The sequence below is a fragment of the Schistocerca piceifrons genome, chromosome 8 (genome assembly GCF_021461385.2).
Source record: "Schistocerca piceifrons isolate TAMUIC-IGC-003096 chromosome 8, iqSchPice1.1, whole genome shotgun sequence".
Classification (NCBI taxonomy): Eukaryota; Metazoa; Arthropoda; class Insecta; order Orthoptera; family Acrididae; genus Schistocerca; species Schistocerca piceifrons.
The window spans coordinates 20,072,915-20,096,974 of record NC_060145.1 but is presented as its reverse complement, the minus strand read 5'-3'; the positions used below and the strand labels follow the sequence as shown (position 1 = coordinate 20,096,974).

Genomic DNA, 24,060 nt, shown 5'->3' with positions numbered 1-24,060 from the left:
CTCTTCAACAGTTCTGCTGGCAAATCATCTATTCCACATGCCTTTCTATTCTTCATCTCCTTCAGCGCCTTTTCTACTTCTGCTTCCAAGATGGTAAATCCCTTTCCATCTTCCGGCACATATTGCTCCTCTTCAACCTTAATTTCGCTTTGCATTTCATCCCCCTTATGCAGGCATTCAATATATTCTTGCCATCTGTTCAAAACCTCCTGTGGTTCTTCTGCTAGAGTACCATCCGCTCTTTCTATTCCCATGTTATTCCTCTTTCTTTTACATTCAAAAACTATCTCACTAGCCAGTCTATACATCATTTCATACTTTCCCTCTCTCCCCATTTTCTCTATTTCGTCGCATTTCTGTTTCATCCATTTTTCTCTTGCTTCTTCAGTTTCTCTTCTTAATTCATTATTCAGTTTCCTGTACCTCTTTTTGCCTTCTTCAGTTTCTAAGTTTCTACCATTTTCCACTTTCTGCGCTCTTCCATCTTTTTCAACATGTTTTCTGTTATCCATTCTTTCCTGGTGCTTTGGGATACTCTAATTCCTAGTACTTCTTTGGCAGAGTCCATGAGTCCTTCCCTCATTTTTATCCACTTGTCATTAACACTTTCATCAACACTACCTCTGCCATTTTTCCATAAATCTGTTCTCCAAATCTGATGCCTTTCCTATGGAAGTGTAGAGATCAATATCATTTGTATGTACTTGGGTGAAACCCACCAGCAGTGACACTGAAAATCTCAGACACTCCTGCATCCATGCTCAGGTAGCCTAATTGATGTAGGAGGCTACTTGTAGTGAGCAGGAAAATCAGGTACAAATCCTTATCTTACAAATATCACAACAGATGAATGACATCACAGAAACAACATAAGTAGACTGATTTAATTTATGTCTTTGCTTACAGTGGTTCCACATATAAAAACATCCCTGGGCCTGAGGCAAATTCGATGCCTCTAGAAAACTCCTTCTCTTAGCTGTGCATTTCTCACATACCCTGAAGGACAATCTCAGATTTTAGAGTCTGGAAATAATAGGAACTATGAAGGTTTCTGTCATTTCTGAAGGCATGCTGAGATGGTCTAAATAGCTATAGTAACTGCCTGCAATAAACAGGGATGCCAGGTTTAAATACCAGCCTGGCTTAATATCTTCAATTTTTCATAGTTCAAATTTTGTAAAATAAGAGCCCCATCTCAATTAGCACCACTCTATTCCTCTTTTACTGTAAACTTACCAATCAAAAAGAGCAGCAAAGTTAAATAAATGCAATTGATTAGTGCAATGAGTGATACTGTATTCACAATTAAGTAAAGACTGAAAATGGAATTGTTTAGGAAGTGTAGGTGTTAGTATATAAAGATTTAGTAGTGATACAAGGGAAGAGTGAAAACTTCTCAGTTTAGTGTAATGGATGGCGTCAACGTAATATTCATATTTTTATGTCTGTACACATAACAGAATAATGCCAGTCATTTATCAACTTTATCAGTGAAATAGTTTCATTCATACATTTTTTAACATAGGCTATCTGTATTGTTTGCCGTTTTTGTTTGGATTAACTAGAATACCAAGGCTTTATAAATTTCTTTGTTCTACTTCCAAAGACATCTCTACAAATTAAACTGCAATACAAGCATTAGATACATTCAATTCCATCAGAAGTTTTATTGTTACCTGTTTTCTGTCATGCTGTGTGCGCATTCTAGATGCATAAATGAGTGGTAGATACAGCCCTGGATTGTCAAATGCTTCACCAGCAACTATAGCATTAGCCCATCGTGAAAGATCTCTCAAGTTCAGCTCCCAAGGACCACCTCGCTGACCCCACAGACCTAATACTGTGGTCTCATAGCGAATTTTCTCATTGAACTGTACCATCTGACGGATAAGGTTCTGCTCTAACTTGGGGTATTTTGCACTCAACACAGCTTCAAGATCATCCGTTGTCAAAGCTGAGATGTAGACCTGAAAAATAAAAACTCATTAAATTTACTATTAATGGTTGAAGGGCTGCTATATGATCTAATACATCAATCCAGTGGGGGTGTGCTCCACCTTACTGTAAAGTTATCCATGGTTGATATTCTTCTAACTGTGGTGAAATGAACTGTTGCAAAACGTCTACGTTAATGATAGCAGTAGTGGATTTTTCCACAAAGAAAAATGGTCCAAAAACCTTGTTATGCATAAGGCCACACCAAACATTCACTTTCTCGCTGTAACTGCACAGTAGCATGTGGAGGCTCCGAACCCCATATACGGACAGTTTGCCTATTTACCATTCCACTGACACGAAAGGTGGATTCATCGATAAAACATATGCGATTTAAGTAATCGTTAGCGCCATCAATCGTGTTGAGAATCTCAGTTGCAAATTCAGCAAGTATCAGCAAATCATTCGGTTGCAAGGCCTGCACGATTTGCACTTTGTAAGCATGCAACCTAAGCCTTTCATGAAGAATCTTCACCACACTTGCTTGCGGTATCTGAAGTTCACGTGATGCTTGACGAGTTGATTTAGACGCACTCCGTTGAAACGATTGCCGAACACGATCAACAGTTGCATCACTCACACGAGGCCTGCCACTTCGAGGACGATCTTAAATGATGCCTGTTTCATTAAACATTGCATACCATCGCTTTACTGATTTAACGTCAGGAGGGCTGCGACCATAAGAAGCCTGAAATTTACGCTGAACTTTGACGGGCAATTTCATTTCGTGAAACCAAAGCACACAATGTGCTTTCTTCTGCTTTGACGTCATTTCGCCAGCAACTACTGTGACTAACAGACCGTGTCGGTGTTGTGGAGCACTAGTGCCATCTATTGGCCACAACAACTAGTAACACTAACCTGTGTAACTGCATCAAATGTAACTTTTTATGTCAAATGGTTATACTGTCAAATTTTTATAATCAGGCAAGACTTTGTGCTCACCTTGTATGATTACTACAAACCATTCAACAGCTAAGATAGCACAAAATACACTCCTGGAAATGGAAAAAAGAACACATTGATACCAGTGTGTCAGACCCACCATACTTGCTCGGGACACTGCGAGAGGGCTGTACAAGCAATGATCACACGCACGGCACAGCGGACACACCAGGAACCGCGTCGTTGGCCGTCGAATGGCGCTAGCTGCGCAGCATTTGTGCACCGCCGCCGTCAGTGTCAGCCAGTTTGCCGTGGCATACGGAGCTCCATCGCAGTCTTTAACACTGGTAGCATGCCGCGACAGCGTGGACGTGAACCGTATGTGCAGTTGACGGACTTTGAGCGAGGGCGTATAGTGGGCATGCGGGAGGCCGGGTGGATGTACCGCCGAATTGCTCAACACGTGGGGCGTGAGGTCTCCACAGTACATCGATGTTGTCGCCAGTGGTCGGCGGAAGGTGCACGTGCCCGTCGACCTGGGACCGGACCGCAGCGACGCACGGATGCACGCCAAGACCGTAGGATCCTACGCAGTGCCGTAGGGGACCGCACCGCCACTTCCCAGCAAATTAGGGACACTGTTGCTCCTGGGATATCGGCGAGGACCATTCGCAACCGTCTCCATGAAGCTGGGCTGCGGTCCCGCACACCGTTAGGCCGTCTTCCGCTCACGCCCCAACATCGTGCAGCCCGCCTCCAGTGGTGTCGCGACAGGCGTGAATGGAGGGACGAATGGAGACGTGTCGTCTTCAGCGATGAGAGACGCTTCTGCCTTGGTGCCAATGATGGTCGTATGCGTGTTTGGCGCCGTGCAGGTGAGCGCCACAATCAGGACTGCATACGACCCAGGCACACAGGGCCAACACCCGGCATCATGGTGTGGGGAGCGATCTCCTACACTGGGCGTACACCACTGGTGATCGTCGAGGGGACACTGAATAGTGCACGGTACATCCAAACCGTCATCGAACCCATCGTTCTACCATTCCTAGACCGGCAAGGGAACTTGCTGTTCCAACAGGACAATGCACGTCCGCATGTATTCCGTGCCACCCAATGTGCTCTAGAAGGTGTAAGTCAACTACCCTGGCCAGCAAGATCTCCGGATCTGTCCCCCATTGAGCATGTTTGGGACTGGATGAAGCGTCGTCTCACGCGGTCTGCACGTCCAGCACGAACGCTGGTCCAACTGAGGCGCCAGGTGGAAATGGCATGGCAAGCCGTTCCACAGGACTACATCCAGCATCTCTACGATCGTCTCCATGGGAGAATAGCAGCCTGCATTGCTGCGAAAGGTGGATATACACTGTGCTAGTGCCGACATTGTGCATGCTCTGTTGCCTGTGTCTATGGGCCTGTGGTTCTGTCAGTGTGATCATGTGATGTATCTGACCCCAGGAATGTGTCAATAAAGTTTCCCCTTCCTGGGACAATGAATTCACGGTGTTCTTATTTCAATTTCCAGGAGTGTATTTTTTATTTTTTTATTTAAGACAACAAGTTTCAACTATGCTGTTATCTTGAGGCCCTAAAATCTTTTTGTTGTAAAATATGTTCATTTTACACTGATATCACACACAAGATGTCAAGTGGATAAAAACAAAATTTATCATCAACAACAGAACAACATTGCTGAACAAATTGTATATGGACATAGCCTGTAGCACAAGGTGCTTTATTTTATTTTATTTTATTTTATTTTATTTTTTTTTTTAGTGATGATAAACCTTTTATAATGTGCTATTTTTATCCACTTGAAATATTGTCTGCAATGTTAGCATAAAATGAACATGTCTTAAACAAAAATATTTTAAGACCTGAAGATGACAGTATAGTCTGCTGAAACAGATTGTCTTAAATCAAAAAAATATTTTATGCTTTCTTAGCTGTTGAATGGTTTTTAACAATTAACACTGATCACCCTTCAGCTCTCTCAAATGAGAAAATTCAATAATTACTGCACTGGTGTATCCATTCACATCCATTGTTTCATAACAGGGATAGAGCTTAGTCAATATTTTACATTTGTTCTGTGAAAAAAGTTGTCTTAGATGCAATGCATGTTATAAAATGTTAGGACAATGATTACTACACTATTCTTTCACAAAAGCTGCTTTTCTTCAAAGTGACTGATTTATTTTGGCAACTCTTATTAATATATTGCCCTCAAGTAATTTATTTTCTTCTTCACTATCCCTCCTGATTGCCACAAGATGGATTACTTTCAAAATTCCGATTTGTTTCTTCTTCTTCTTCTTCTTCTTCTTCTTCTTCTTCATTCGGTAGTATTCTGTAAATCCTATGAAGACTGAGAACCTTCAAGGATGTGGAATAACCCATGTTGTACGTAAAGAGGCAGAAGCAGCCATGTAAAGTTACTAACAACTGGTTATGACTAGCAGTAAAGCATTTAAGTGAATTACTGGTAAATAACCTATACTTCATAAAAGTAGTAGTTCTTCCTCTTACATCACTCAGCCCTGATTTCAGTTTAGAGAGAGAGAGAGAGAGAGAGAGAGAGAGAGAGAGAGAGAGAGAGAGAGAGACAGACAGACAGACAGACAGAGAGACCAGGGGGGAAGGGTGGGATGCAATATTGGGGGGGGGGGGGGGGGTTGCACAAACTTATAACTGCATGGTCTGACTTTTGGAAGATCTCAAATGGAAAGAATTTCAGCCCACACACTATGATTTGTCTACAGAAATATTATGTGTGCAAACAGTAGTGTGTTGACCAGCCTTAGGGAAAGAGTAAGGGCAAGGGAATGAAAAAAGTGGAGCTTCAGATCAAGGGGAATGTATAAACACAGAATATTCTGGAGGGACAGTTTCCAGCTATGCTGATCAGATGTGCAGGTGGAGAGGAGAGGGAATCCCAACGGCACAGCTCACTGATGGTGTTGTCACGTTCAGCAACAGGGTAATCAAGCTTGATTCTAGCACAGTTCAGCAATGGCAATTCATAAGAGAAGATTCTATCTTTGTTTTCAAAAAGCATAACTTATGAGGAAAGTATAAATTATGCTGAGAAAACACTTGAATAAACTGTTTAAAACAATAAAACACAACTTGCATCCTTACTACTCAGAACTCCACAAACCATTCTGTTAATTAACGACAAATTAAACCACTAAAAGTAAGACTATATTTGAAATTAAATATAGTTACACTCAGATATGCAGCTGTACAACTCTTTGACAACCTACCCGCAGAAATAAAATTGTGTGATAGATAGCAGAAGTGTTTTCAAACTTATATTAAAGATGTTGGTCCTTAACAACAACTCTTATACCATAGAGGAATTCTTGGATAGAAATCATTAGTTATTTTTACAGAAAAATTTTTAAATTGCATACAATTACTTTTTTCATTATTTTGGATACACGAGGGCTACTCAGAAAGAAGATTACATTTTGGAATTTTTTTAAAAGTATAGGTAATAACTGATGTTTTATTCGTTTGAAAGTGGCACTTAAATATTACTTTCCAAAACAGTCAGTCTCCACACAAATTTAGGCACTTACCATAGCAGTGAACAAACTCTGAAACTTAATTTTCATAAAATTCTGCTGTCTGAGACTTCAACCAGTTAGTCACACCCTCCCGCAGTCCGGCATCGTTTTGGAAGTGCTGCATTGCAAGCCAAGTCTTCACCATTGGAAAAAGACAGTAGTCACTAGGTGCCATCTCCCACTTGAAAGCACCAAATACTTTTCGAGTGCAGTTTGCCACATGTGGTCAACTGTTGGTGTGCAAGAACAAAAGTTTTGAGCTCAAGCTCAAGTGTTCCAAAGTTGACAATAACTCACAGAGCGTATTGTTGTGCCATGTGCAAGCAAGTCCAGCAAAAGCATGTCCTTTCCTGTCCCGAAAAACAGAAGCTATAATTTTTCTTGCAGATAACACTTTTCAGTATTTTGTTGGATTTTTGGGGAATTTGGGTGCCCCACTCCACAGACTGCAATTTGGTCTTGCAGTTCACACGTTTGACCGAAGTCTCATCTCCAGTTATGATTCAATCAACAAATGAGGCACCATCTGTTCTGTACAAATCCGGAAATATTAATGATACAATCATACACTGTTTCTTGTAGTTTTCTGTCAAGATTTTCGGTATCCTTCTTGTACAATTTTTGATAACCTACCTTCTGTGCAACAATATGATGCAACAAACTTTGTGAAATTATTGGAAAACTGATCGAGAGCTCCTACATTGTGAATCAGGAGTTTTCTGGAACCTTCCCATTGACTTTCGCAGCTAATTGATCAGTTACAATATTTGGTCGTCCACCTTGGACTTCACTGTGAACATTAGTTCATCCACTTTTAAATGTAATCCACCATTGGCGCACTTCAGCTTCTGTGATTACTTTGTTTTCATGCACTTCACACACATGCCGATAAATTTCAGTAAGTTTATGGTTTTTTGCCAACAAAAACCTTATTACTGACCACATTTCACAACTCCCGGGATTTTCAATTGCAGCACAAATTTAAAACTTTCATTGTGGAATAATAGGAAATAATACAAACCTCATGCTGGTATGGCTAGATGCCAACTGAGCAGACAAACGCTCATACAACAATATGGCTGCACTAGTCTGTTCACAACTACTGCAAGCGAAAATATAATGTACTTTCTGGATGGCCCTCGTGTATATGGGTATGGTCTATGGAACAACTAATAGACAAACATTGTCTTAGAAACACGAATAGAAGGAAAAGGCACGAGTAAGCTCTGCCGCTCACCTGTGTGAATCTATTAAGGAAAGATCGTGGTAAACCTTTACGAGCTCCACCTTGGCGCTGTGGGTTCTGTGTGGCAAATAATCGTGTTTGATGCCGTAACTTGAACGAACATCCCAGTTCTGGAATATATGCTTCTCCACGATGATCAAATACAGCATTGAGGCCTTCTAATACAGACTGAGATGCTAGATTCAACTGAAAGGAAATATGAGTTACATGTCAAAATGTTACTGGGACATTCAGAAACACCACCAACTGTCAGTTCAATGTTTTGACAAACACACACACACACACACACACACACACACACACACACACACACACACACACACACACACTCAATTCCACAAAATTTTAAGAAAAATGAACAACTGACATACCTCATCTAGGAGTATCCAGTCCCCATCCTTTAAAGCTCTAAGCAAGGGACCATCACGCCATGCAAACTGTCCTTCACCTCCACCATCTACTGGCAAATCTGCTCCAAACAAATCTGAAATATCCTGGAATGAAAAGCCATGGGTCACTCAATATACACCTCACTTGACACACACAACCAGTGAACCTGTAACAGTGAAAATACATTTTCCACATTGCTGGCCTAAGCTGCACAATGAAGACAGCACACAACAGATGTCAAAATGCAGACAAACCTGTATGTAGGGAACCACAGTTATTAGTAATAATCTTGGGTATTAATGTGTGCTTAATACCATTAAAACTAGCAAAAATTCTGATTTGATGTACTTGACTATAAATGGCTTAAATTCCAAATCTTCGACCAATCTAAGCTACAAACTTGATGACTAACAAATTGGGGAGGGGGGAGACCAAACAGCAAGGTCTTGCGCCTCATCAGATTAGGGAAGGAAGTCAGCGGTGCCCTGTCAAAGGAACCATCCCAGCATTTGTCTGAAGCAATATAGGGAAATCACGGAAAACCTAAATCAGGATAGTCGGGCGTGGTATTGAACAGTCATCCTCCCGAATGCAAGTCCAGTGTGCTAAACATTGTGCCACCTCACTCAATGACTTACAAATTCTTCTCTCAGAATGTATAAACAGAAAAATTACTTGTTTAAATGAAAATTGGCCTACCTCTAATACATTAAATATTTTAAATAAAACTGAAAATTTCAATGTTGCAAGTAGCTACTGCAGGGAGAAAAAAATCTCACAGAGGTTGCTGCATACTCCTGGAATCTTCTGTAAGCAATGAAGTGAAAACAGATTTTAATTGTTTAAATGAAGACTGTACATTCAAAAGCTGTTGTGTAGAGCTTAAAGACCTTAACATTTTAATCATTTCAATTTACAGAATTCCAGAAAGGGCATACGCCACACAATTTCTCACTAAATTCCAGTGTTTGCTAGATAAACTAAAGAAAGAAAAGAAGAAAACATTGTAATAGCAGCTGACTTTAATATAAACACTGCAAATGACAAAAAGAATCAATAACATTGAGTGACTTTCTGAAAAAGTCTGGTTTTAAATTGAATTTTTCAGAATTTACCAAGGAAAATATTCACTCAGCAACATGCACTGATAACATTATAACAAATTACTACTTTAATAATATACATAAATTCTGTCTAGACTTAGAACTTTCTAGTCACTCACCCTCGTTTGTCTCACTGCCAAAAACTGATAAACATAATGCAAGAAAAACTTATTTCAATGGAATACTGAAATATTCTATGAGAAACTGAGTAAAGTGCTCTCTCGGGGATGGCGATTAAATAAATGAAAACTTTAATACATTCTCAAATAGTTTTCTGCACGTATTTAATGAGACTTTCCCATCAATGTCATATTACAATAAAACGTCAAGTTCGATCAGATGGATCACACCAGAAATAAAAATTTCCAGTGAGAGTAAAAGGAAGCTACACAATCAGCTGAAGTACAACAAAGATCCTGATTTTGTAAAACATGTTAGGAACTATAAAACTATTTTTAGTTAAGTCTGAATTAGGTGTCAAAAATTACAAACAAGACATTTCATTTCAAAAATCAAACTTAAGGAAATATCTGTCATAAATCCAGCTCAAATATCTGAGTGCTTCAAAGAGCACTTCTTAAATGTTGCAAAATATGATTTAGATTAGCAAATTATGAGAAGACAGTAAATAGTTTTGAGATGAAAGGCTATATCAGTGAAAGTCTTAAAAAATTCAACACAGTCTCAACAAAACTTGTTGAAAGTGTCATATTCTCCTTAAAAGACAAAGACTCTGCACATTCGGATGGGATAACCACCAAAGTAATTAAAAGAGTTTACAACATAATAGCTCATCCTCTCTCTCTCATAATAAACAAATCATTTGAGGAAGGTTACTTCCCCAATCTCTTGAAATATGAAGAAGTAAAGCCATTGTTTAAAAAAGGTTTGAAGGACGACACGGGAAATTATCACACCATTTCTATACTCCTAGTCACATCAAAAATTGTTGTATTTGGAAAAATTGCTGCTTTACAAATACACAGTACAATATTTAGACTGTAGTCATGTGTGTGAATTGTGTTTGCATGAGAAAGAGAGAGAGAGAGAGAGAGAGAGAGAGAGAGAGAGAGAGAGAGAGAGAGAGAGAGTTGAGTAGCAATTTTGCTTTTCATAATACTGTTACTTCATCATTAGACAGGAAAGCTAAAGTTACAGGAATATTCTGTAATCTTACAAAAGCAATCGACTCTGTAAACCACACCCTGCTGCTTTTCAAACTCAACTGGTATGGAATATGGGATATTGCTTTGAAATGGTTTGAATCATATCTCATGGAGAAGAAACAAGGGATAGCAATCACATCAAATGAAGGAGATTACTTCGAGGAGTGGAAAACTGTGTCACAAGGTGTTCCTCAAGGCTCAATCCTTGGGCAATTTTTATTCGTGTTCTACATAAATGACTTTCCTCTCAATATAAATACTCATCTAACTTTGTTTGCAGATGATACTTCTGCCCTAATTGAAAATGAAAATTCCGACAATATCCCACAGAGTGTCATGAATATGTTAAGTAACTTGGAACCATGATTCAATCTAAATGGCTTAAGGCTAAATGTTTCAAAAACCCACATGACAAGTTTTAAAGCCAAACAGTCAAAAACTCAAGAAATCTGTATTATTTACAATAATCAGAAAATGGAAGAATGTGACTGAGTCAGGTTCTTAGGAATAAACTTAGACAGAAATTTGAGTTGGAATTTATATATAGAATATCTAGCGAATAAATTAAACAGTCTTGCATTTGCAATGGATATTTCAGCCAGTGCCACTCATATGGACAAAAGGAGAATAGCATACTATAGTTAATTTGAATCTTTTATTAGATATGGCGTAATTTTGGGGGGAAGCTTGGGAAACACTACACGAATTTTAAAGTTGCAAAAAAGAATCATTCATAAAATGTACGCCGCACAGCCGAGGGCATTATGTCAACAATTATTTAAAGACCTAAAAATAGTAACTGTCCCCTCTTTATACATCTCTTAGGTGATTCTTTTCCTACACAGCAGAGCTGATATATTTTTAAAAAAATTTTTTTTGGAACGCTCATGCAGTACAAGACACAAAGAAAACTTTATGCTCCCATCACATCGCTTATAATTGTGTGCTCACACTCCTCAGTACCAGCATGAAAACTCATAACATAAAAGGGTGTGACATAATGAATATAGAGATAAATATTTTAAAAAGCGGGTTATGTGATTTTCTAGTTGAAAGATGTTACTACTCACAAGGGAACCTCCCCATCGCACCCCCTTCAGATTTAGTTATAAGTTGGCACAGTGGATAGGCCTTGAAAAACTGAACATAGATCAATTGAGAAAACAGGAAGAAGTTGTGTGGAACTGTGAAAAAATAAGCAAAATATACAAACTGAGTAGTTCATGGGAAGATATGCAACATCAAGGATAGGGTGAGCCAGGAGCGCTGTGGTCCCGTGGTTAGCGTGAGCAGCTGCAGAACGAAAGGTCTGTGGTTCAAATCTTCCATCGAGTGAAAACTTTAATTTCTTATTTTCAGTTTATGTGACAAACTCCTATGTTTTCATCACCTTTTTTGGAGTGATTATCACATCCACAAGAAAACCTAAATCGGGCAAGGTAGAAGAATCTTTTTACCCATTCGCCAAGTGTACAAGTTAGGTGGGTCGACAACGCACATGCCGTCACCAGTGTCGTATAGAATATATCAGATGTGTTTTCCTGTGGGGGAATCGGTTGACCTATGACCTTGCGATCAAATGTTTTCGGTTCCGATTGGAGGGGCACGTCCTTTCGTCTACTAATCGCACGGTTTTGCGATGTGGTCGCAAAACACAGACACTAAACTTATTACAGTGAACAGAGACGTCAATGAACGAACGGACAGATAATAACTATGCAAAAATAAAGAAAGTAAAATTTTCACTCGTGGGAAGACTTGAACCTAGGACCTCTTCTTCTGCAGCTGCACACGCTACCACGGGACCACGGCGCTGCTGAGCTCACATTCTCCTTGATGTTGCCTATGTAGCCCATGGACTACTCAGTTTGTATATTTTGCTTATTTTTTCACAGTTCCACACAACTTCTTCCTGTTTTCTCAATTGATCTGTGTTCAGTTTATCAAGGCCTATCCACTGTGCCAAGTTATAACTAAATCTGAGGGGGGTGCGATGGGGAGGTTCCCTTGTCAGTGGAAGATTTCATGAAGGATGAAGCGATACTTAAATCCCAAAAATGGAATAAAAATTTATGATTGGTATAGTGGATGTAAATATTGTTAAGTTTCACAAATTTTAAATAAGTAAATTCTTCACCAAGTAATATTGTTAAGTATGCCAAAATTTCAAATAAGCAAACTGTAACCTTGACGTGTCTCCTGCACATCAGACAGGTTCTGAAAGTCTGACGTCATGAGATGAATAAAACACATTTCACATAAACAGCTTCAGCTGTATATGTGTATAACTATAGTATGTTATTCTCCTTTTGTTCACTCCTTTACCATTAGATCACTACCAGTTTTATGGCACCAAAATCCACATTTTCAGGTGACTATATAACTACAACATTAGAGCTAAATACTTTATTCAAATGTTGGGTAAAAGTTCCGAACTTTTTAGCTCTAATGTTCTAGTTATATGTTCACTTGAAGATGTGGCTCTTAGAGCCAAGAAACCGGTAGTGATCTAAAAATAAAGGATTAAACACAGCTGAAGTGGTTTATTAATACCAAAGAAGAAACACTAAAATGATTGGAATGAAGTGTACTAAATGCTTGGATATGAAAATAGTAAGCATTTCAACACAACTGCACAAATTAGGTAGCAGAAATGCCATCTAGTTCTATAGTTTTGCATCTACATCTACATGATTACTGTGCCATTTAGAATTAAGTGCCTGTAAGAGGATTCATCGAACAACCTTCATGCAACTTCTCTACCATTCGACTGTTTAACAGCAGACAGAAAAAAATAAACACTTAAATCTTTCTGTGTGAGCTCTGATTTCTCTAATATCATTATAGTGACCGTTTCCCCCTATCAAAGTGTGTACCAAAAAAATATTTTCACACTCTGAGAAGAAAATTGGAGATTGAAATATCATGAGAGGGTATTGCTGCAGTTGAAAACTGCCTTTGTTTTCATAACCACCATGTCAATTCATGCACCATATCTGCAGCATTCTCTCCCCTATTTTGCAATAATACAAAACGAGCTGCCCTTTTTTGAACTTATTCAATGTCCTCCATCAGTCCAATCTGATGCAGATCCCACTCCACATAGCAATACTCCGGAGGAGGGTGAAAAAGTGTAGTGAAAGTAGTCTCGTTAGTAGAACTGTTACGTTTTTCAAGTGTTCTGCCAATAAATCTGTCTTTGGTTTGCTTCCCCCACAATACTATCTATGGTTGTTCCATTTCAAGTAATTCGCAATTGTAATCACTAGGTATTTAGTTAAGTTTACTACCTTTAGATCTGAGTGATTTATTGTGTAGCCAAAATTTAGCAGATTCCTTTTAGTACTCATGTGGATGACTTCACACTTTTCATTACCTACAGCCACTGGCTTACACCATCCAGATATCTTGTCTAAATCTCTTTGGAATTCTTTTTGATCATCTGATGACTTTCCAAGATAGTAGCTGACAGAATCATCTGTAAACAATCTAACAGGGCTGCTCAGATTGTCTCCTAAATCGTTCATGTAGATCAAGGACAGCAGATGGCCTACAACATTTTCTTGGGGAACGCCAGATATTACTTCTGTTTTATTCGATGACTTTCTGTCAGTTATTACAAACTGTGACCTCTCTGATAGGAAATCATGAATTCAGTCACACAACTAAGATGATACTACACATGCATGAAATTTTATTAGAAGTCGCTTGTGAGGAACAATGTCAAAAGCCTACCGGAAATCTAAAAATATGGAATCAATCTGTTGATAGTACTCATTACTTTGTGAGAATAAAAAAATAGCTGTGTTTCAGAAGAACGATATTTCCTGAATCCGTGTTGGCTCTTTGTGAATAAATAGTTTTCTTCGAAGTGATTCATAATGTTTGAGTACAGTATATGTTCCAAACTCCTACCGCAAATTGATGTCAGTGATATGGGTCTGTAATTCAGTGGATTACACTTTCTTTTCTTGAATATTTGTGCAACTAGTGCAACTTTCCAGTCTTTGGGTACAAATCTTTTGACGAGCAAATGGTTGTGTTTCATTGGTACGTATGGAGCTAGTATATCAGCATACTCTGAAAGGAACCTGACTGGTATACACTTGACCAGAGGCCTTGCCTTAATTAAGTGTTTCAAGCTGCTTCACTGCACTAGGCATATCTACTTTTACACTTATGAGTCTAAACACTATGACAACCTGCTTAATTGCTTGTTTGTCCATCTTTGGAATGAGATACATCACTGACTCTGCTTATCAGGCATCTGACACTTTGTGTGGAGGTATGTGGCATTAGATGTCTACGTGCAAGGCATGTAATTTGCATAAGTAACGGGCCACCGATTTGTGTACGCTGTGATGGTGCCTGATAGTGACCCAGATGGGTTCCATAGGATTTATGTCAGACATCAACGTGAGTCCACTATAATGCTAATCAAACCACTTAGCATGGTTCTGGCTCAGACACATGGACAATTATACCGTTGAAAGACGACTTCACCGTTGGGGAAGACATCAAGCATGAAGAAATGCAGGTGATTTGCAGCTGTCAGCACGTCTTCAGTTACTACCATACGTCCTGTGCAAGCACAAGAGAATATCTCCCATAGCATAATACTGCTCCCACAAGCCTGCGTTTGTGGTGTGCTGCACATTTCGAGCCGCCATTCACCTCGATGACAGAGTTTGTGGATATGACCAGCTACCTAGTATAGCAAAAATGTGATTCACCCAAAGAGCTAACACGTTTCCACTGATTGAAGGTCGACTTCTGATGGTCTCGTACCCACTGCATTCGTAACTGACAATGTAGTCGGACCAACACGTGAACATGTTTGGGTGGTCTGCTGCGGAGCTCCACGTTCTACAAAGGACGATGAACAGTGTGCCCTGAAAAACTTGTGCATGCACCACCAGTGTGCTCTTTTGGCTGGGTACCAGAGATCACAATCCATCCTACTTTACAGAGCAGACAAGCCTCCGAACCCCACGGTCGGGGAAGAGTCGTGGATGTCCAACCATTTAGCTCCTAGTAGCAGTTTCACTGTCCTTCTACCTCTTTCTGTAGATGCTCATGACAGCAGCATGTGAGAATTCTACCAGCTTTGCGGTTTTCGATATATTCATTCAAAGGCTCTGCATAATAATAATCTGGCCTTCGTCAAAATTGTTTTTCTCCTTGGATTTCCCCATTTGCAGCCCATATTTTCACTAGCTCCGCTTACATACCTTTGTTACAGTGTCGCATGCCAGCAATGCCACCAGGTAGCATCCAGTATTGTGTTGGGCAATGGTCATAACGTTTTGCCTCATCAGTGGAAGTTACTCATGTTGGCTGTTTTTCTTTCTTTCTTTTTCTTTTTTTTTTATTCGAATTCTGGGATATTTACTTCATTTTCTTTGGTGAAGGAATTTTGGAAAACTGTGTTTAGTAACTGTGCTTTCACGGCACTGTCATCAGTAACATCACCATTGTTATCACACAATGAAGGTATTGATTGTGTCTTCCCACTGATGTACTTTACGTATGACCAGCATCTCTTGGGGTTTTCTGTCAGTTTTCGAGAAAAGAGTTTTGTCGTAGAAACTATTAAAAGTATCTCGCATTGAAGTTCACACTAAATTTTGAACTTCCATAAAACTTTGTCAATCTTGGGGATGGGAAGGTGTCAAGTGAATTTTTATCTGCTTTTTTAAACGGTAAAGATTACACTGCAGGTTTCTCATTCAGAAATCATATTGGTGCATTAGTTTTTTGCGAGAAGTGTTACGTCTCGCATAAGTGTCTACCATCACTTGTCAGATTCAAGAGCAGCACGCTCGTCGCCTTCCCAGTACGCGGTTTGCAATTCTGTGATACGGCTGCTAATGTTGGCTGGGATCCCACGACTGTCATGAAAATAGGAATAGGTGGGTTCAAGAGGACCATGCTCAGAGCCATGCACGACTTCAATGACCCCACATGACTAGTGCCCGAGGGGACAAACATACTGTACGCTCGACTGTGCAGAGTCGGACAGCCACGTCACAGAACGTGGGTTTTTTTGCAGCAAGACAACTATCCACACATACAGTGTGATGATGATTACAATGCCACAAACTGTCAGCACAGCAACCATAGCTGCAGTTTCACATGATGCAGCAGAAGGGAGATGCGCGTCAACAGTCGTCTGCCCAATGGTGACACTGGAGTGGCACAACATTGTCTTCTCAGATGAGTCTGCATAGAGCATCAGAACAGATGTATCGATGGAGAATGAACATTGAAAGACTGCATTTATCACCATCATTTGGACCAAGCATTTAGGGTTACGGTATGGGGGATAGCGAGCACAGCAATTATGGCATGTCGAGGCCAGTGGCCGTATCCTAGCTTTGCAAGAGAATGAGAGATCACACTTTCCCTGCACTGTCCTGACCTATATCGATCAGCTGGGTATTGGACTGATGCCCTGGCCAACACATTCTTCTGATCTCTTTCCCACTCCAGATGTGCCCACAGTCAGCTCAGAGACCCACCAGCCACCACATGCTGTCCTCTATGACTGACTAACTCCGGCACAGGCTCGAAGCAGCACTGAATGACGTACCCGTATTTGTCATTTGAGCCCAGTTCAACTCGATGGCCAGCCGTATCGCAGTCACTGCTGGCTGTGTCAGAGATGGTGGTCCTCTGTTCTGAATGTTGCACCCTGTATATCCCAAATCACTTACAAATCCAATCATGTGCTCTTCCCGGTGCAATAACATTACTGGCCAGCACTATATATGCTATATCAACTACTTGAGTGGAGTAGCATGTGCCCACTCACCTACACACACACACACACACACACACACACACACACACACACACACACACACACACAGAGAGAGAGAGAGAGAGAGAGAGAGAGGAGAGAGAGAGAGAGAGAGAGAGAGAGAAGGAGGAGGGGGGGGGGGGTAAAATATTTGTGGTAAAAGAGATACCCCTATATACCCACTAACATGAAAATCAAATTCCATAGGGCCTAAAATGTATGCGACGGGTGTACCCAGCAGATTGATCCTGCTGGCTCCTATGTTATGTGGTATACCAGCTCTTGATACTACATAACCCCCCCCCCCCCCCCCCAACAACCCCCTGATTACAGTCTAACAACTCCACAATTAACTGTACTTGACTTTTTTATTTATTTTATTCGAATTGTTGGAAAGCCATTTGGAGGTACGAGGACAGTACAATCTACATAACAAATGCCTTTCAGGAAGTTGATGAGATGAATCAGTCACAAAAATAGCCAGTTGTTCAAAAAGGAACACAGCTGGCCTTAGGCAGGCAGGGAAAAAGTCTGTATTAGACTGGAGCATGAGACATTACAGGACAATAGTAGAGGTATATAACAACAAGAAAAACAGTTTCAAATAGACATACATTTGGAAGATGATGGAAAACAGTAAAGACAGTTTACTCACCGTCTGCTCCGATATGTTGATGCGTACAAGGTGATGCCCGGCAAGACACGCCAGAGCAGCAACTAAAGCTGTCTTTCCAACGCCTGGACTGCCTTCCAACAGTACAGGCCGGGTCAACTGCAGGCCTCGCAGCACACGCTCTGCATTTAATAGGGTTGTTTTCGTATCAAAGGTAAATCCTTTCAGAGGATTTCGCAACGGACCTGTTGACAGAAATGATATGAATATTACCATTACTTTCTATCAACAAAATATGCAAAGTTACACAATGAACAGTCCCACATAACTTGACACCAGATTGTTGTTCTAAAGATAAAATATACACAGCTGACACGCACAACTGGTTGCACTCTTATTGTGTTGAATGGAAGTTTGGACACATGAACCTGAACATACATTTGTCAGTTACTGTATGTCCAGCTTGAAATCAGTTGTAATAATAACTTGATGATCATGGGAGTGCAATGGTTTCTTTACTTATTTATTGTATACTGTTTCACTTTAGCATGAAAGTCTTTTACCACCTACCGAGAAATTTAAAGAATTTAAAAGATGACAAAATTAACTTATAACACAAACTGAAATAGCTTGTGCTTGACAACTCTTACTACTCCACAGAACAATTTCTGAAACACACTCTCTCTCTCTCTCTCTCTCTCTCTCTCTCTCTCTCTCTCTCTCTCTCTCTCTCTGTGTGTGTGTGTGTGTGTGTGTGTGTGTGTGTGTGTGTGTGTGTGTGTCACACTGAGAAAGTGAACTATCTCCAGAAACTAGATAGTCCATATCACAGCGAGAGGTCACAATTATGATTCAGGAAACGTAAATAACTGAACCATACCTGCAGGGCAATTCCTTGCAAACACAATTCACTGACATAAATTATTTAACATAAAGTAGTTTGAACAGCCATTATACGACAAACCTCTTGGTTCAAAACCAGTAATAACTCTTTTTTGATAAATATAATAATTAACTGTGGCTAGTTGCTGTTTTTGCTTACAGTGATAATCCAATCATCATTTAATGTAATTCACAGCCTAAATAATATAATCTTGTGCACATTATGTCTCATACACAGGTAAAAACATACTCAAAATAAAACAATGTAGGAAAAGATAGATTGAACAAGTTAAGTTGCAGACAAGCACAATTAAGAGACACTTACATATGAGCATTCAGCCACAGCCTTAACTAAGTAGCAGCCTATCGTTTCCTACATTGTTCAAAACATACTCGGTCAAACATTATCATAATTCTCAGTTAATAGTCCAGGTTACAATAGCTGCTGAGCATACACACCAACAGTAGTACCTTATCCTTGTTTTATCTTCAAAAGTTGCACATACATATAATTTTACTGTTTCATCTACAAAAGGAATTCTTTGTTGATCACTTATCTCCAGTCTTCCTACACTGAAATACTGCAGAATTTGGAGTTCAAAATTATCAAGATGCTAACACTTGTGGACGTGTTTGACTTGTTACCATGACTCCCCTATATTAATATCATGCGGCATATATGTCGAATAAAATATCACTGAGTAATATAATTACAGCCAACAGCCCTACCGCAGTGGTAACGCCATTTCCAGTCAGATCACTGAAGTTAAGTGCTGTCGGGCTGGGCTAGCACTTGGATGGTCGACTATCTGGTCTACTGAGTGCTGTTGGCAAGCGGTGAGAAGCTACTTGATTGAGAAGTAGCGGTTCTGGTCTTGTAAACTGACAAAAGAGCCAGGAGAGTGGTGTGCTGAACACATGCCCCTCGTATCTGCATTCAGAGATGCCTGTGGGCTAAGGATGACATGGCAACCGGTCAGTACCGTTAGGCCTTCACAGCCCGTTCGAGCGGAGTTTAGTTTAGTTTTAGTATGATTATAACTTTCATACACATATGTGAGGCAGTGTTACACATTCAACATCCCAATAATGTTGAGAGTAGAGAAGACAAAAAAACAATATCAGCAAGACAAGTAGCAGAATGATACAACTGCTGTTTTGCTGTAGAAATCGCTTCAGCATTCACATAAAGTGATTTAATGACAAAATTCAAAAGTTCAAACCCTAATAAGAAGTTGGGTGTTTAAATCTTCCTCCCCCCTACTTATATATAAGCAAGGCAAATTGTCTTAATCAATTCCTCATGTTACTCAGTCATCTTTTTTGTGAGGAGGATGGGGAGGAGTGTCTTGTTCCAAAAGCTGGCAACTTTGCATCATACTTAGTGCTTCCAATTGCTTCTGTTTGGCAAACACATCTATGCCGCACAGCAAAGACTGGTTCATTATCTTGTACAACTGTGTTCAAACCAAATGTTTTAATTATTTTTGCAAGAAATCCATATTTGGTACACTTCATGTCAATTGACCAATTACAATTTCCAACCAGGACTCATTGATTGTTACATGCTGCTCTATGACATACCACTAAACAAGTGCAGTATTCCTTGAAATTCTCAGTTCAGTTCCCCAAAAAAGTCTTTTAGTCCACTAGAGCGGAATTATTTTATGGTTGGTAGATGACATAAAGATGAGAAATGAAATTCAAATTAATACCTATTTTCTTTTTTGTATAACTCAGAAACAGAGCAAACAGAACAGTGCATTGTGCAGATATAATTGGGGGGGGGGGGGGGGGGTTGCATTGCAGTTTATACGAAAATCATCCACTCCCTACAAGTAGCCTCTTTTTTATGAATGTAGAAAATGAGTAACAACAGTGGGACTTCCCTTTTAAGTGAATAGTATCCAGCAATTTCTTGCATTTGGATGTCACAACTGAAGACGCAATGAATTCCAAGAACAAACACCATCATTACTGTAAAGGCTGTTTGGGTAGAAACAATTATCTTTAGGATTTTAATTTTAATGTGTTGAAATATTTTGGCAGTTTTGAACAGATGTTATATTTTACATTCAGCCTTAAGTTGTTTAACATATTTGTAGCATTCATTACTCCCATTAGTCAAGTAAACATCTCTAACTCCTTACAGAAATAAAAACAATGTTAAGAGTCATCAAACAAATCTGTATAGAATGTTTTGGCTGCATGTAAACCTCAAGTGACTACAGAAGTTTATATCATTATACTGTACTTTATAACATGATGTTTACATCTCTGCCACCTATACCATACATCTCTGAACAGTAGCAGCAACTTACATCCACAAACAATTATTTGTTACATAATTTACATTACTTAAAATCATTTGATTATGAGTGTTAAGAAGTACACTACCTCATTACTATTATTATTAACAATGACACTATTACAGCAATAATACCAGTTAACTAAATGTGTTTACTGAGTGGAAGCCATTGGAAAATTACTAGGTCTTGGGTCAAACACTTCTCTTCCTCCTCCTCCTCCTCACAAAAAAGGAGAGTTTAAGATAGAGATTCCAATGTGGCAAGTCTACTGACCTGGCGTCCTGGGTGACTTTCAAAATCTTTAAGGCTTATCCACTTTTTTCAACCACCCTTTTCTAACTTCTGTCAGAAGAATGGTCTCCTGATTCTAAAAGTTAGCAACTTTACATTTTTCTTTGTTTCCATCTGGAACTAGTGCTTACACAAAAGATTCTTTCTATGCATGATATAAATATTTTACTTCACTGATCACTTCCAGTTATATCAAACCATATTTTAGCAAAACTTGCAAAAGCAGTTATGGATCTCAATATGTTCCAATCACGAAATGAAAAATATAAAAGATTAAATGCTAAAACCCATCAAAACCAGGCAACAACTTAAACTGGAATTCACAAGCATAATTATAAAAATACTATATTTATATATACTAACCTGTCTCAATGGAGAATGGACGAATGCATAAATTTTTGCCCCGAATAATGTTAGCAGGCTGCTCAAAGCTTTCTTCTGAGATATTCACTTGTTTTGCCAAGAATTGCACAGCAGCTGATTTCAAAATGTTCAAATTTTCTTCACTGAAAAATAAGGGGTTTAATAAAAAAAATTTCTATATTGTACACACACACACACACACACACACACACACACACACAGAGAGAGAGAGAGAGAGAGAGAGAGAGAGAGAGAGAGAGAGAGAGAGAGAGAATACTGACCTTTCGTTGGAAGTGATCCCTGAACCAAAGCTATCAAGAAACGTCAGGAAAGCGCCATGTACATAAGCAAGTGCAGGAGACATCCCTTTCAGTGATGTGCATACATTGTAAAAGTTTACCCATGTGATGAGGTCACGGACATTTACACGAAACCTGTAAAAATGTCACCAAAGTTATGCTGCATTACGTAAATCATATTAACTGTTACAAAAGTAACATAAAATCTGGTTACTCTGGTGTAGCAAAACTTAATTATCAGCAAAATGTGGTGAACTGCATCACCTGACTTCAAAATATCCATTATTTTTTACCTGCAAATAAAATGCTTATTTTTTATTCAGTGAAAGGATGTCAGGTAGGTGATAAATTTATGAAATCATCATCATATTCCTCGTATATGCTGTTTACAATGAACAAAAACAATTAATGGACCATAAAACACACTGACAGATTTGGAGCGAGAGTATGCCTGGTGCTTTGCTAACCTAACCACAGTTAGTTTTATCACAAAAACTCATGCAAAGCTGAATTGGGCGAGAGTGATAACTATGTTGTTCAACCTAAGAATTATTTTTGTAGACTTAAAATTGAGCAATGCAGTGCATTGGTTACAGTACCGACTGAATCTGGACAGAACAGGGTTCAAAGCCCTCTCTGACTGTCCAGATTCACAACTTCTGTGCTGCTCTTAGATTAAATTAGGTGAATTCAGTGAAACTTTCTTAACAGATTCCTTGTACCATTCTCCATCATCTGAACTATACCTCCACTTCCAATGGCCTCAATAACTTTTGAATACAAGAAGATACTTTGATAGTAACTGAAAAACAGCTATTTAATTATGTAACACTAATACAACCCACTAATATCAACATCCAACAATGAAATACACTATTTGAATTTTCTATGTGATCTTGCACAATTATCTGAATGCATCTTCAGTGCAAACTCCACCAGTCAAAGATTACTTTGATACAATTAGCAAAGCAATTAAAGCATAGAATGAAACAGCAACATAATTTAACAATGAAAACAATCAATTTTTGACAGTATAATGTAATTGGATAGATAAAAAAATCTACTCACCAAGCAGCAGCAGTACACGCACATAAAAAGTTATAATTATGTAAGCTTACGGAGCCAGTGGCACCTTCTTCCGGCAGGGGGGTTGGAGGGGAAGGAACAGGGGTGAAGCAAAAGGACTGGAGAGATCTAAGAAAAGAGGTAGATTTCAGAAAAGTAACCCAGAACTGCAGGTCATGGGACACTTACCTGACAGGATGATAAGGAAAGACTGATTGTTGGCAGTCCCCAACAACCAGTCTTTACTTCTCGTCCTGTCCAGTAAGTGTCCCATGACCCGCAGTTCTGGGTAACTTTTCCATAATCTACCTCTTTTCCTAAAGCTCTCCAGTCCTTTTGCTTCACCCCTCTTCCTTCCCATTCAACGAATCAGTGAGTGGCAATAGAATTTAGTCGCACAGGATGAAATGCCGGCAAGACAGTCTTCGAAAATAGTGCACAGAGAAACCTATGTCTCTGTGAATTTTCTGTTTAAAATTACTTATATAGTTCAGATGTCAGTGGATAAAATTTCTCATCATGGCACAGAGGTGGCGATGACATAAGCAATATTTTTATTTTGGTAAAGTGATAGTGACAACAAGGAACAGGATGAGGAGAGCAATGGGTGTAAGTATTATAAAGCAATTACATGAAAGTGGGAAGTATCGAGCACATGGAGAGCGAGGAGGAATGATAAGGAGATAAGCAAGACAGGGAGGCAGCCTCATGGTTTCTTGCAGAGTGTATGAAGCCTGGTCTGCAGCATAGATGCCCCACCAGACAGCAAACAAGTGTTACACTGAGCATATTGTGCTCTAGCACTCGCTTATGCCGCATACATATTCCTGCCTAAACGTCATAAAAAAAAGAAAAACTCATTTGCTTTAGTGTGTGGTCACTCTTTTAATTTGTCTAACGATTATTGTACCAACAGGCCACCCTACAACCAACTTAAAGCACATAGTTAATACTTTCTTTAAGAAACATTTAAATATACCTACAATAGCTATCACAGAGAAAGATCTTTAGAAAATGTTTATTACACTATATTTCAACTCTGTGTAGTAATTCCATGATCACAGGACGGCCTAACGGTA

The 24,060-nt window shown here is 39.4% G+C and overlaps 1 protein-coding gene across 1 annotated transcript in view; it reads right to left on the bottom strand.

Annotated features, from left to right (window-relative positions):
• Nucleotides 1-24,060, bottom strand: part of LOC124711514 (midasin-like) — a 155,758-nt gene that overhangs the window by 35,368 nt on the left and 96,330 nt on the right. Inside the window, exons 15-20 of the mRNA XM_047241629.1 lie at nucleotides 21,899-22,051; nucleotides 21,618-21,760; nucleotides 17,815-18,017; nucleotides 8,070-8,192; nucleotides 7,690-7,884; nucleotides 1,677-1,967 (exon numbers count right to left, since the gene is read on the bottom strand). Of these exons, the coding sequence (XP_047097585.1) occupies nucleotides 1,677-1,967; nucleotides 7,690-7,884; nucleotides 8,070-8,192; nucleotides 17,815-18,017; nucleotides 21,618-21,760; nucleotides 21,899-22,051 (1,108 nt within the window). The remainder of the gene's footprint in view (nucleotides 1-1,676; nucleotides 1,968-7,689; nucleotides 7,885-8,069; nucleotides 8,193-17,814; nucleotides 18,018-21,617; nucleotides 21,761-21,898; nucleotides 22,052-24,060) is intronic.